The sequence below is a fragment of the Theropithecus gelada genome, chromosome 9, assembly GCF_003255815.1.
Source record: "Theropithecus gelada isolate Dixy chromosome 9, Tgel_1.0, whole genome shotgun sequence".
In the NCBI taxonomy this organism is placed as follows: Eukaryota; Metazoa; Chordata; class Mammalia; order Primates; family Cercopithecidae; genus Theropithecus; species Theropithecus gelada.
Window position 1 is genome coordinate 90,939,739 of NC_037677.1, and position 15,448 is coordinate 90,955,186.

At 39.8% G+C, this 15,448-nt stretch overlaps 1 protein-coding gene across 1 annotated transcript in view; it reads left to right on the forward strand.

The window, feature by feature from the left end:
• TBC1D12 (TBC1 domain family member 12) overlaps window positions 1–15,448 on the forward strand; it is a 150,765-nt gene that overhangs the window by 131,918 nt on the left and 3,399 nt on the right. Inside the window, exons 10-12 of the mRNA XM_025396932.1 lie at window positions 5,299–5,427; window positions 5,685–5,794; window positions 14,574–14,832. Coding sequence (XP_025252717.1) covers window positions 5,299–5,427; window positions 5,685–5,794; window positions 14,574–14,832 — 498 coding nt within the window. The remainder of the gene's footprint in view (window positions 1–5,298; window positions 5,428–5,684; window positions 5,795–14,573; window positions 14,833–15,448) is intronic.

Genomic DNA, 15,448 nt, shown 5'->3' on the forward strand with positions numbered 1-15,448 from the left:
GGATCTCCTGGAACTCTCCCTCAAGGACTATGCATTCTTTTTTTTTTTTTTTTTTCCGAGATAGAGTCTTGCTCTGTTGCCCAGGCTGGAGTGCAGTGGCACGATCTCAGCTCACTGCAACCTCTGCCCCTTGGGTTCAAGCAGTTCTCCTGCCTCAGCCTCCCGAGTAACTGGGATTACAGGCACATGCCACCATGCCTGGCTATTTTTTGTATTTTTAGTAGAGATGGGGTTTTGCCTTGTTGGCTAGACTGGTCTACAACTCCTGACCTAAAGTGATCTGCCGGCCTCGGCCTCCCAAAGTGCTGGGATTATAGGTGTGAGCCACTGCGCCAGGCCGAGGACTATGTATTTTTTGATATTACATGTGATACGGAAGAGGTGAGGTCACTGTATTGTCATTACTCATCCCCATTCTACCATGTACTAGAATTCAGTCTTATTTAGTCGTATATGTGACAGGAAGCCAGAAGGTTTCCCCAACCAATATTTAGAATTATCCACATTTCATGCCTCCTAGCAATTCCCCCTAGTAATTTTTGTCATAGGTGAGGACTGTGACTTTCACTTGTTACTGTGGCATTGTCAGCCAGATCATGTTTAGAAAAGAAGACATATGTAAATTGAGGATCTGGGATTGAATTCCCTTAAAATATCCATGACTGTGTACTTTCTGGATACTGTTTGTGGCTATAAAACACACTTATCCCAGTTTAAAACCACTACTGTTTAGATTAAGGTTATTGAATTGTCTTAGTTTTCTACTTTCAAGATATGGTTATAGATTGCTTTTGGGTAGAGCAATTGTGGATAAGTGTTGAGTGTTACCTGTCTGTAGATCCACTGATACAAGTTTTCTCTTTTTAAGCAAGGAGGTGGCTATTAATTTGCCTGGCACTTACAGTGAACTGGGCCTGCCCTATGATGGGGATTTAAGGTGGGTGTATCATAAAAATAGAAGTGAGAAGACAAACAAGTTTCCCAGTATCTCAGGTGGAGTGAAAAATGTAGACCAGGAATCAAATATTACTCTAAGAACTTCGTAAGATTTGTATACTCCCCCACCTTGTTTTTTGTTTTGTTTTGTTTTGTTTTGTAAAAACAGAACCTCACTGTGTTGCCTAGGCAGATCCTGAATCTCTGGGCTCAAGCAATCCTGCCTTGGACTCCCCAGTTACTAGGATTACAGGCATGAACCACCATGCCCGACTCATTTATTTTTTGTTATAAGTCCTTGTTTCTCCATAGTTATTATCAATAAGACACCAAAAATAAGAAGCCTGTGTGTAAGCCTGCAAGAACAATAAAGGGTGGGGAATTTAAGTGGATTGCCTTGTCCCATATCCTAGCTAGGCATAGAGGAAGAGAGAAATTTCAAATGACAGAAAGTGGGTGGGTTACACAGGTGCTTCAACTGGTAAAGTATTATTTCTTAAGCTGATCTTGGTTCACTGCAACCTCAGCCTCCCGAGTAGCTGGGATTACAGGCGCCTGCCACCACACCTGGCTAATTTTTTTGTATTTTTAGTAGAGACAGGGTTTCACCATGTTGGCTAGGCTGGTCTCGAACTCCTGACCCCAGGTGATCTGCCTGGCACCTATAGATAGGTATCTTTTTGTTGTCTGTGTTTTTTTGTTTGTTTGTTTCCCACATTTTTATTTTGAACAACTTCAAATTAATAGCAAAGTTACAGCAGTTTCCTCCTGGTTCAGAATCCACTCAGGGTCATGTGTGGTATTTAGTTGCTCTTTTTAGTTTCCTTTAAAACAGAACAGTTCCTCAGCCTTTTGTATGTGTCGTAACAATGTCACTTTTCAAAAGTTAAGGCTAGTTGTTTGCGGAATGACCCTTAACTTGAATTTGATTATTTTTTCATGATTAGATTCAGGTTAGACAGTTTTGTCAGCAATACTACATAAACAATGTGTCTTTTTCAGTGCATCACACCATAAGTCAATAAATCATGCAAAATATTTAGAAGAATTGGACTCTGAAGAAATTATATAAATAACTGTTTTTCTTATTTTCTTTTCATATATGAACAAGAGTGATACATGATAAATCTGAATGAGCTATAAATAGCTTTAAAAATATGCATAAAATAATTATTCTGGGCTGGACACGGTGGCTTACGCCTGTAATCCCAGCACTTTGGGAGGCCAAGATGGGTGGATCACCTGAAGTCAGGAGTTCAAGACCAGCCAGGCCAACATGGTGAAACCCCGTCGCTACTAAAAATACAAAAATTAGTCAGGCGTGGTGCCACCTGTATTCCCAACTACTCAGGAGGATGAGGCAGGAGAATCGCTTTAACCTGGGAGGGGAAGGTTGCAGTGAGCCGATATCGTGCCACTGCACTCCAGCCTGGATGATAAGAGCTAAACTCTGTCCCCCCAAAAATTAAGTAAGTAAATAAATATTCCATGTGATAAGGTATTATGCCATTGCTTAATTGGCGCATTTTTTCTTTTTTAGTGGTATGTAAAATAATGTTACTTATAATAAACAACATTTTAGATGCAATTAAATGTAATTTTAATTCTTTCTATTTACTTTGCTACCATTCTATTACAGATCATTAACACTTTGCCCCTTGTATTCATTCAGCAAATATTGTGGTACTAAGAATACAACTATGAACAAAAAACATGGTGTGGTCTCTGTACTAGTTTCCTATGAATACTGTAAGAAACTACCACAAACTTAGTGGCTTTAAACAACACAAATTAGACCGGGCACCGTGGCTCATGCCTGTAATCCCAGCACTTTGGGAGGCTGAGGTGGGAAGATTACTTGAGGTCAGGAGTTTGAGACCACCCTGGGCAACATAGGAAAACTCTGTCTCTACAAAAAAAATGTAAACACACACACAACAACAACACAAAGTTACTGTTTGACAATTCTGGAGGTTAGAAGTCTGAAATAGACTTCATTGGGTTGAAGTCAAAGTGTTGGCAGGGTTGTGCTTCCTCTGGAACCTCTAGGGCAGAATCCATTTCCTTGCTTTTTCCACCTTCTAGAGGCTGCCTACATTCCTTCGCTCATGGGCCTATAGCTCCATCTTGAAAGCCAGTAGTGTAGCATCTTCAAATCTCTCTGACTAGCTTGCCTTCTTTCTTCACTTACAAGGAACCTCATGATGATTACTTTAGGCCTACCCAGATAATTCAGGATAAGCTCCCTATCTCAAGATCCTTGACTTAATCACATCTGCAGAGTCCCCTTTACCGTGTACGGCAACATTTTCATAGCTTCTGGTAATTAATAAGGACTTGGACATCTTTGGTGGGCAATTATTATGCCTACTACAGTCCCTGTCTTCATGGAACGTAAGTTCTAGAAAATCAAGTAGGCAATTACTATAGAATCTGCAAAAAGTACTCAGAAGACAGAGAAAGAGAAATAAGATGAGAACAAAGAAATAATTGGATTGCAGAAGCTAAGGGAATGCTGTTAAGAGAGACAGCACCCACTGGGTTTTACAATAAGTATCATTGGTCATGCTGGCAAGAGAAATCTCAAAATAGTGTGGTAATGGAGTGGGAATACATACTGAAGTGTATTAAAGAGTGAAAAGGGAGCTGAGAGCTGGGCGCGGTGGCTCATGCTTGTAATCCCAGCACTTTGGGAGGCCGAGGTGGGTCGATCACCTGAGGTCGGGAGTTCAAGACCAACCTGACCAACATGAAGAAACCCCATCTCTACTAAAAATACAAAATTAGCCGGGGTTGTGGTGCATGCCTATAATCCCAGCTACTCGGGAGGCTGAGGCAGGAGAATCACTTGAACCTGGGAGGTGGAGGTTGTGGTGAGCTGAGATCGCACCATTGCACTCCAGCCTGGGCAAAAAGAGCGAAACTCTGTTTCAAAAAATAAAATTAAAAAATTAAAAAAAAGAAAAGAAAAGGGAGCTGAGAAAGTAGAAATAGTGATTGTAGGCATACCTTTCAGAACACTAGGCTGAGAACAAGAGACAAAGTTAGCATTGCAGTTTTTTTTTGTTGTTGTTTTGTTTTGTTTTATTTTGAGATGAAGTCTCGCTCTGTCACTGGGTCTGGAGTGCAGTGGTGCCATCTTGGCTTACTGTAGCCTCTGCCTCCCAGGTTCACGCCATTCTCCTGCCTCAGCCTCCTGAGTAGCTAGGACTACAGGCACCCGCCAGCACTCCTGGTTAATTTTTTGTATTTTTAGTAGAGACAGGGTTTCACCATGTTAGCCAGGCTGGTCTTCAACTCCTGACCTCAGGTGATCCGCCCGCCTCGGCCTCCCAAAGTGCTGGGATTACAGGCGTGAGCCACTGCGCCCAGCCCATTGCAGTTATTCTTAATGGTCTCACTGTGTAAGTCCATTATACAAATCTCTTCCAGAAGTGTGCGTTTGATAACTTTTTTTTTTTTAAATTAAAGAAATGTATGGGCTGGGTGGGCGTGGTGGTAAACACCCATAGTCTCAGCTACTCAGGAGGCTGAGGCAGGAGGATAGCTTGAGCTGGGAGGCAGAGGTTGCAGTGAGATGATATCATGCCACTGCATTCCAGCCTAGGTGACTGAGTGAGACCCTGCTTCAGAAAAAATAAACCAAAAAAAAAGGAGAAGTGTATGATAGCTGCCAATAACTCACAAGCAAGAAGCAAACATCTATACAGCTTAGCCTTTTACTCGAGGTTTTTCACAACATAAACACATCCTACCTTCTCTAAATGCCTTCCCTTATTCCAGCTGAGCTGGTCCTATTGTTCCCATTTCTGTGTCTTAGTTCATACTTCTTTTCCATTTTAGGTTTTTTGCTATTTCTGTCTCTTGCTTTTCCAGGACTCCAGGCTCATTATCTCAACCCCCACAACGTCTCCTTTCTTGGTATTTCAGCAGCACTTCTCATAGATCTCTTTTATTTTGAGTTCTTCATTTTTTACTCAGATGTGTTATAACAATGAAAATAATCACCTGATTTTTATTAAATTTTGTGATTCTGTACTCTATTTTGAAAGAATTCAGACTGAGAGGAAATGAAAACTAGGTAATACACTAAGATAGCCTTTTGTAGCAGTAAAATCTGAACTTTTTTCTTTTTTCAAAAATTCTTCCTAATGTTGAAAAACCACACCATATGAACAAGAAATTAGGGAGATTTCATAATCTTTAGGGGCTTTCTGTATTTACCTTTGCTGGGAAGGAAAAAAGAAATCTTGGTTAATTCTACTTTGTAATGTCACTATAATTTTTCAGGAGTACAATAAAATAAACTATATAGATTTATTATTGTAAGTCCATTTTGACTAATTTCTTCTCCCTTTGAAGGTCCAAGGGATGTCCTTCATTGCAGCTGTGCTCATTCTCAATTTGGAAGAGGCAGATGCCTTTATTGCATTTGCCAATCTCCTGAATAAGCCATGCCAGTTGGCCTTTTTTCGTGTGGATCACAGCATGGTATGAATGGATCATGTTTTCCTTTGTTTCTGTAGTTTTAATGCCCTCTTAGAGTGAAAAACAGTAATTGAAAGACCAAGATAATCTCATCTATTGTAAACTTATTATATTATAGTTTATGAATGAATGTTTGCTGAGAAGACTCAGAAAAAGATGAGATTCTTAATGAGCAAGATTTCCTGTTAATGTTTAAGCATTTAATTTCCTTATTTCTAGACTATATACTTTCATAATTTTATTGATTTTTTAATCTTTAGATGTTGAAATATTTTGCAACATTTGAAGTATTCTTTGAAGAAAATCTCTCCAAATTATTTCTTCACTTCAAATCTTATAGTCTTACACCAGATATATACTTGATAGACTGGTAAGTCATAACATACATAATATATAATAATGAAATAAAGTATAACTTTTTTTGTGTTTTAGAAACTAGAGTGAATCTCATGTACAGGATTTTACATATAAAGAGCCTTCTTTTACAAATTGGGAAACTTCCAAATTTGTGTGGGGACGCATTTGATTTAAGAGCATGGACTCGGCTGGGTGTGGTGGCTCACGCCTGTAATCCCGGCACTTTAGGAAGCCGAGGTGGGCGGAGCACCTGAGGTCAGGAGTTCAAGACCAGCCTGTCTTAACATGGCAAAACCCTGTCTCTACCAAATATACAAAAACTTAGTCTCAGCCAGGCATGGTGGCTCACGCCTGTAATCCTAGAACTTTGGCGGGCGGATCACAAGGTCAGGAGTTCGAGTCCAGCCTGACTAACATGGTGAAACCCTGTCTCTACTAAAAATACAAAAATTAGCCAGGTATAGTGGCATGCACCTGTAATCCCAGCTATTTGAGAGGCTGAGGCAAGAGAATCGCTTGAACCAGGAGGCGGGAGGTTGCAGTGAGCCAAGATTGCGCCATTGCACTCCAACCTGGTGACAGATCAAGACTCCGTCTCAAAAAAAAAAAAAAACCATAGCTGGGTGGTGTAGTCTCAGTAGGCTATAGCACGAGAATTGTTTGAACCTGACAGGCAGATGTTGCAGTGAACCGAGATCACGCCACTGCACTGCAGCCTGGACAACAGAGCGAAACTCCATCTCAAAAAAAAAAAAAAAAGAACATAGACTCATAGACTCTGGGTTGAAATCAGAATCTCTCAGTTTGTATTTCAGTTTTTTGTCTATAAATTGGGAGTAATACTATCTTTATCTTGAGTTGTAGCAAGGGTGTTTTACATGGATTATCTCATTCAATGCCTAGCACATACTAAGCTCTCAGAGTTAGTTGCTATTTATTTTATTTTTAACACACAGGGGCTTATGATAGTTATAATAGTGTTTCTTTACTAAGGGCTTCATATTGTTTCTTTTTATTTTAAGGCTTTGTCCAGCCTTTTTTCCCCAAGATGACACCAATTTGAATTTTTAAATTTGATCTTCCTTATATATTGTCTGAAAATTTTTTAAAAAATGTAATAAATGTAAATACAATATACCTTCTCCAAGTTACACATATGAATAGCTCAGATTTTTTCTGTTCCACACACAATTTTACTTCCTAGACTTTCTCTAGCTTAAGGAAAAAAAAAAAAAAAAAAAGGCCAAGTGCAGTGGCTGACGCCTGTAGTCCCAGCACTTTGGGAGGCCAAGGCAGGAGGATTGCTGGAGGCCAGGAGTTTGAGACCAACCTGGGCACCACAGCAAGACCCCATCTCTACAAAAAATTAAAAAAAAAATTAGCTAGACATAGTTGGGCATTCCTGTAGTCCCAGCTACTCAGGAAGCTGAGGTGGGAGGATTGCTTGAGCCCAGGAATTTAAGGTTACCGTGAGCTGTGATTGCACCACTGTCCTCCATCCTGGGTGACAGAACGAGATCCTGTCTATTAAAAAAAAAAAGTTATATATGTTGCCAAATCACGTATACTGTAGACAGGATCACCATTTTTTTACTTGCGTTTAAAGTTCAAAGTTTTTTAGACTTTTCGTTTGTCATATTAAGACTAATGATATTAATGGTGTTCCTAATAGGCATACAGCTCTCCTGCAAGCTGTAATTGAGGCACCAATGTTTCTTCCATTTTTGTACTTCCACCATCTTTAATGAGGCGTTTCCAGGGTTTTCACGGAAGGGGAGAGAACAAGGAGACTCACAAGGGAGATTTTGGGAAGCTAAGACTAGAAGTATTTGGCATCTCCTCCTCTCACATTCCACTGACCAGGGCTCAGTCATGTGGCCACAACTAACTGCAAGTGAAGATGTAAAATGTGGTTTAGCTGTTTGCCCAGAAAGAAAAAGAAATGGTTTAGTAAACAGCCAGTTTCTACCACACATACTTTTTTTCTGTTTAATCATAGTAACCACTTAAGATATGTACTGTAATTTACACCACTTACTGACGGGCAACCTGAAATTTTGTTTTTTATTTTTTTCTTTCATTAAAAAAATGTTTTATTTTTATTTTTTATTTTTTGAGACAGAGTCTCGTTCTGTTGCCCGGGTTGGAGTGCAGTGGCGCAATCACAGCTCCTCCCACCTGGAACTTCTGGGCTCGAGCATTCCTCCCACCTCAGCCTCCTGAGTAGTTGGGATTACAGATGTGCATCACCATGACTGGATAATTGATACTGAAATTCTGATAGGCTTGAGTACCATACCTGATATTTCACAGTTAATAAATTGCAGAATAGAAACTAAAACCTCAGCGGTCCAGTCCCAGAAACCATATTCTTTATAAAATTAACTATGACATGACCAGTACTCATTTTACTGAAGAAGAATATTTATGGTTTTTTTACTTGTCAGAGAGGTGGGATTTTAGAACTGGAAGTAATCCAAACTCATTATTTTAGAGCTGAAGAAATTGAGATGCGGAAGTAGAATGTCATAGTGAAGGTCAAATCGTTGCTGTTTAAGTGTTATACAATATAAAGAAACAGTTTTTAAAGAAAATATAATGGCTGGGCATGGTGGCTCATGCCTGTAATCCTCACACTTTGGGAAGCCGAGGTGGGCAGATCACCTGAGCTCAGGAGTTTCAGACCAGCCTGGCCAACATGGTGAAACCCTGTCTCTACTAAAAATACAAAAATTAGCTGGATGTGGTGGCCCGTACCTGTAGTCCCAGCCACTTGGGAGGCTGAGGCACAAGAATTGCTTGAACCCGGGAGGCTGAGGTTGCAGTGAGCCAGGATCACACCACTGCACTCCAGCCTGGGCTACAGAGCAAGACTCCGTCTCAAACAAACAAACAGAAAAACAAAAAACATAATTGCAACAACGTAACAATGTATATTGCATTTTCTAAAAGTTAATTTCTTAAGCTATGTGGTTTAATGGAATTAAAATAAGATTTCTTTTTCTTTTCATTCTTTCAAATTAAAAAAAATTTTTTTTAGTTGACACATAATAATTGTACATATCCATGGGGTACATAGTGATGTTTGTGTACATATAATGTATAGTGATGAGATCAGGGTAATTAGCATATCCATCATCTCAAACATTTATCATTTCTTTGTGTTGGGAACATTCAGTATAGTTGTCCTATTTGAAACCGTATGTTATTGTTAACTATAGTTACCCTACAGTGCTATAGAACACTAGAACTTACTCCTCCTATCTGGCTGTAATTTTGTATATTTTAACAAATTTCAGCCTATCTCTTCCTTCTCTCTACCCTTCCCAGCCTCTAGTATCCTCTGTTCTACTTTTTACATTTATGAGATTAGCTGGCCAATGCTATGGCTCATGCTCATAATCCTAGCACTTTGGGAGGCTGCAGCAGGCTGACTACTTGAGCTCAGGAGTTTGAGACCAGCCTAGGCGAGATGGTGAAACCCTGTCTCTACAAAAAATACAAAAATTAGCTGTATGGTGCATGGTGGCATATGCCTGTAGTCTCAGCTACTTGGGAGGCTGAGGTAGGAGGATGGCTTGAACCTAGGAGGCTCAAGTGAGCTGACATTGCACCACTGCATTCCAGCCTGAGCGACAGAGCCAGACCCTGTCTCCGAGAAAAAAAAAAAAGAAAGGAAGAAAGAAAGAAAAAGAGAGCAACTAGCATTTTTTAGCTTCTACATATGAATGAGAACATGCAGTATTTCACTTACCATAATGTCCTCTGGTTCTATCCATGCTGCCACAAATGACAGGATTTCATTCTTTTTTGTGGCTTAGTAGTATTCCATTGTGTGTATGTACCACATTTTCTTTATCCATTCATCTGTTGTTAGATACCCAGGTTGATTCCATATCTTGGCTATTGTGAATAGTGCTGCAATAAACATGGGAGTGCAGACCTATCTTAAACACACTGATATGAATTCCTTTGGGTATATACCCATGAGTGTCATTGCTGGATCATATGCTCCTTCTATTTGTAGTTTTCTGAGGAACCGCCATACTGTTCTTCATAGTGGCTGTACTTTACATTCACAACAACAATGTATAAGAGTTCCCTTTTCTTTGCCTCCTTGCCAGCATTTGTTATTTTTTGTCTTTTTGATAATAGCTGTCCTAACTGGGGTAAGAGGATACCTCATTATGCTTTTGATTTACATTTCCCTGATGCTTTTTATGTTGAGCATTTTAAAATTATATTTGTTGGTCATTTGTATATCTTCTTTTGAGAAATGTCTGTTCAGATCATTTGCCCATATTTTAGTTGGATTTTTTTTTTTTTTGTGGGATGGAGTCACTGTCTGTTGCCCAGGCTGGAGTGCAGTGGCGCGATCTCGGCTCACTGCAACCTCCACCTTCAGGGTTCAAGTGATTCTCGTGCCTCAGCCACCCAAGTAGCTGGGACTACAGGTGTGCACCACCACACCTGGCTAATTTTTGTATTTTTAGTAGAGATGGGATTTCACCATGTTGGCCAGACTGGTGTGGAACTCCTGACCTCAAGTGATCCACCGCCTCAGCTTCCCAAAATGCTGGGATTACAGGCATGAGCCATGGTGCCTGGCTTTTTTTTTTTTTTGCTGTTGAGATGTTTAAGTTCCTCATATATTTTGGCTATTAATTTCCTGTCAGATGAATAGTTTGCAGATATTCTCTCTCATTCTGTGGGGTCTTTTTTCTTTTCTTTCTTTTTTTTTTTTTTTTACAGTATTGATTGTTTTATTTGGTGTGCAGAAGCTTTTTAGTTTGATATAATCTGCAAATGGGAATTCATTTGTTTTTGGTTTTGGTGCCTATACTTCTGAGATCTTACTAATAACATTTTTTCTAAGACTAATGTCCTGAAGCATTTCTCCTGTGTTTTCTTCTGATAGTTTTATAGTTTTGTGTCTGACATTTAGATAGTTGATCCATCTTGAGTTGACTTTTGTATAGGGTGAGAAGTGGGGGTCTAATATCCAGTTTTTCCCCCAGCACCATTTGTTGAAGAGACGGTCCTTTCCTGAATTAGTGTTCTTGGCACCTTTGTCAAAAATCGGTTGGCTAAAGATACATGGATTAACTTCTGGATTCTCTATTTTGTGCCATTTTTCTATGTATCTGTTTTTATGCCGGTACCATTCTGTTTGGGTTACTATGACTTTGCAGTATATTTTGAGGTCTGGTAGTCCAATGTTTCCACCTTTTTTTTTTTTTTCCTTAAGATTACTTTTGTTGTTTGAGGTCTTTTGAGGATTTATATAAATTTTAGGATAGTTTTTTTTTATTTCTGTGAAAAATGTCATTGGAATTTTGATAGGGATTGTATGGAATCTATAGATTATATTGGGTAGTATTGTCATTTGAACAATATTAATTCTTCCAATCTGTGAACATGGGATGTCTTTCCATTTGTTTGTATCCTCTTCAATTTCTTTCATCAGTGTTTTCCTTGTAGAGGTCTTTCACCTCCTTGGTTAAATTTACTCCTAGGCCGGGCGCGGTGGCTCAAGCCTGTAATCCCAGCACTTTGGGAGGCCGAGACGGGCGGATCACGAGGTCAGAAGATCGAGACCATCCTGGCTAACACGGTGAAACCCCGTCTCTACTAAAAAAAATACAAAAAAAAACTAGCCGGGCGAGGTGGCGGGCGCCTGTAGTCCCAGCTACCCGGGAGGCTGAGGCAGGAGAATGGCGTGAACCCGGGAGGCGGAGCTTGCAGTGAGCTGAGATCCGGCCACTGCACTCCAGCCTGGGCGACAGAGCGAGACTCCGTCTCAAAAAAAAAAAAAAAAAAAAAATTTACTCCTAAGTTTACTCCTTATTATTTTTGTACCTATTATAAATGTATCCAGTTTTCTGATAGAAGAATGATGCCTTATTTAGGCACCAATGTCTTTTATCATCTCTTCTGTTGAAAATTGTTTGTTTTAACTTGGAGAGTTTGCCTTTCAAGCAATACCCAGTAGATTATAGAATGGGGAGTGAATTTTGCCAAAGAGATGGAGCAGTTGATCTTAAGACAGGTTATTGTTAAGAATATGCATGGGTGCAGTGGCTCACACTTGTAATCCTATTACAGGTGGCTCATACTTGTAATCCCAGCACTTTGGGAGGCTGAGGTGGGTGGATCGTCTGAGGTCAGGAGTTTGAGAACAGCCTGGACAACATGGTGAAACCCTGTCTCTACTAAAAATACAAAAATTAGCCAGGTGTGGTGGCAGGCACCTGTAATCCCAGCTACTCGGGAGGCTGAGGCATGAGAATCGCTTGAACCCGGGAGGCAGAGGTTGCAGTGAGCCGAGATCCTGTCACTTCACTCTAGCCTGGGAAATAGAGCAAGACTGTCTCCAAAAAAAAAAAAAACAAAAAAACACACACACACAAAAGAAAGAATTCGCATGGTATTCAAGGGATAATTTGAGGAGGCGAGAAGAGTACAGATGACATATTTAAACTTTAATTCTTAACAGTTCACAACCAGTGGGCTTCATGTAAATGGTATTAAGCTTTAATGTAGAAAAATAAGTAATGGCATTGGTCAAATGTCTTTTCAGATCTTCTTTTGTTTAGGATTTTTAGTTTTTTAACTTTTTTGAGACAGGGTCCCACTCTGTCACCCAGACTGAGTGCAGTGGCATGATCACAGCTCACTGCAGCCTCAAAATCCCAGGCTTAAGCAGTCTGCCCACCTCAGCCTCTCAAGTATCTGGGGCTACAGGCACACCACTACACCCAACTAATTTTTGCTATTTTATAGAGATGGGGTCTCACTATGTTGCCTAGGTTGGTCTTTAACTCCTGGATGCAAGCAATCCTCCCTCATTGGCCTCCCAAAGGCTGAGATTATAGGCATGAGCCACCACACCCGACTAATTTAGGCTTTTAAAAAAAATTAAGTTATTGGCTGGGTGCGGTGGCTCACGCCTGTAATCCCAGCACTTTGGGAGGCTGAGGCAGGCAGATCATCTGAGGCTGGAAATTTGAGACCAGCCTGATCAACATAGAGAAACGCTGTCTCTACTAAAAATACAAAATTAGCCAGGTGTGGTGGCACATGCCTGTAATCCCAGCTACTCAGGAGGCTGAGGCAGTTGCGGTGAGCTGAGATTTCACCATTGCACTCCAGCCTGAGCAACAAGAGGGAAACTCCATAAAAAAAAAAAAAAGAAAGAAAAATTAAGTTATTTTTCAATGTATTCTCTTTCCGTCCCCCAAGAGCATTAGAGTTAATCAGGAAAGGACCCAAGAAAATGGGAGAAGGGTTTTTTAATACGGGACTGAGATCTAAGTTAAAATACTAATTCCATTAAGAAGGAAAAAAAAAAAAATCCTCCATTGTCAGTCTTGAGAAGTATGAGCATGGGGGATAGCAGGATCACAATTGATGTAGGGGACAGGAGAGAACTAATGAAGAGTAAGTACTGTGTACTAGAACCTGAGACTAGGCACTCCTCATTTTGAACAGTGAGTATAGTCTCTGTACTATCAAAAGTGGTTTTTGTCATATAATTAAATATGTGTTTGTAATTTAAGAAGTAGGGATGGACTTTTGTTTCATGTCTGTGTTGAGTTTATTATATACAAATCCCAGAGACATTTTTGTGGGATAGGAATGAATAAGTGACAGTGTAAAAGGACTTTTTAAAAAATTATTTTTGTGAGAAAGCTTTTAGTTCCCTTCCTCAAATCCCATCAGCACTACCTCAAATAAACACACAATCAGTGTAAACAATTGTGCCCTTTCTTTACCAAGGCAACTTCAAGACAAGTCCTGTAATAGTTACTCTCCTCACTTCCCCCAACCAGAATGCCTCCCAAAGAACCACTGGATAAAGAATTACATGGTCAGACATTGTCAGAAAGGTTGGGAAAAACCATTTTGGTGGTTCTGTGGGAAGGTATACATGCTTCAAAAGAAGTAGTAAATAAAGCTGGGTGGAAGGAAAAAGACAAAACAAAACAATGGATGTTTGTGCAAGGGGAAGAGAAAAGAGAGAAGTCAGATTTTGGGTTTATATTAGGTGACTAAAAGATGATATTTGGGTTCTTCATACAATAATAATAACTAATTTTTATTTAGCATTTCTTACATGCCAAACACTGATGTAAACACTTTTACATTTATTAACTACTATAATTTTTAAAACAATCCTGAGAGGTAGATAGTTTTCTTATAATTTACTAATGAAGAAACTGAGGCACAGTAAAGACAGCTATCCTGCTTAAGGTAACACAACTAATAAGTGGCAAATTCAAGATTCAAATTCAGGCATTCTGATTTCAGAGCTCATACCCTTAACTACCAGACTGTTCTACCACTCTAGTAGATATTAGGCCTTTCCTCTACATAAGCTTGTAAATTCACATACTTTTGTTATTTATTATTTAATTTCCCGCTACTCAAGTTTGAGGGAGGAAGGCTATTTTATTTATTTATTTTTTTGAGACAGGGTCTCACTCTGTCGCCAGGTTGGAGTGCAGTGGCATGATCTCGGCTCGCTGCAACCTCCGCCTCCTGGGTTCAAGCGATTTTCCCACCTCAGCCTCCCACATAGCTGGGACTATAGGCGTGTGCCACCATGCCCGGCTAATTTTTGTATTTTTACTAGAGATGGGGTTTCACCATGTTGGCCAGGATGGGAAAAGCCATATTTTATTTGCCTTTTTATCCCTAATAAACACTGTTCTTTTTTTATAGAGCTGCTTACTGAGTAAATGAATCAATGAATGAAAAATTTCAGTGACCATTTTTCCCTCTAATTTTAGGATCTTCACACTATATAGCAAATCACTACCACTTGATCTGGCCTGTCGAGTCTGGGATGTATTTTGCAGAGATGGGGAAGAATTTTTATTTAGGACTGGATTAGGAATCCTCCGATTATATGAAGATATTCTCCTGCAGATGGACTTTATTCATATAGCGCAGTTTCTAACTAAATTGCCAGAAGATATCACATCGGAAAAGCTATTCAGTTGTATTGCAGCCATTCAGATGCAGAATAGCACCAAAAAATGGACTCAGGTAGAGTGACATTTTCCTCTCTCTAACAGATGTGTTAAAACAGTTGACTTATTGTAAAAAAATTATGTATTTCTTAAATGTTAGTGCTTAAAAATATGTCTTTTAAAAATAATTTTTGACTTCTAAGAAGCAAGAATTTAAATCAAATTGCCCACTTTTCAGCTATCCAAACCTAGGGCTTTATTTTATTTTATTTTATTTCATTTCATTTCAGTATTTCATTATTTCATTTCATTTCATTTCATCTATTTTTTTGAGACAGAGTCTCACTCTGTCGCCCATGTTGGAGTGCAGTGGTGAGTTCTCTGCTAGGTACAATCTCCATCTCCCGGGTTCAAGCGATTCTCCTGCCTCAGCCTCCCAAGTAGCTGGGATTACAGGCACATGCCACCACGCCCAGCTAATTTTTTGTATTTTTAGTAGAGACAGGGTTTCACCGTGTTAGCCAGGATGGTCCGGATTTCCTGACCTCGTGATCCACCCACCTCGGCCTCCCAAAGTGCTGCGATTACAGGCGTGAGCCACTGCTCCCGGCCGGGCTTTATTTTATTTAGGTCCAATAATATCAATTTAGTGAAGTACAACCCACCGTAGTCATTTATTTGCCAGAGTAGTT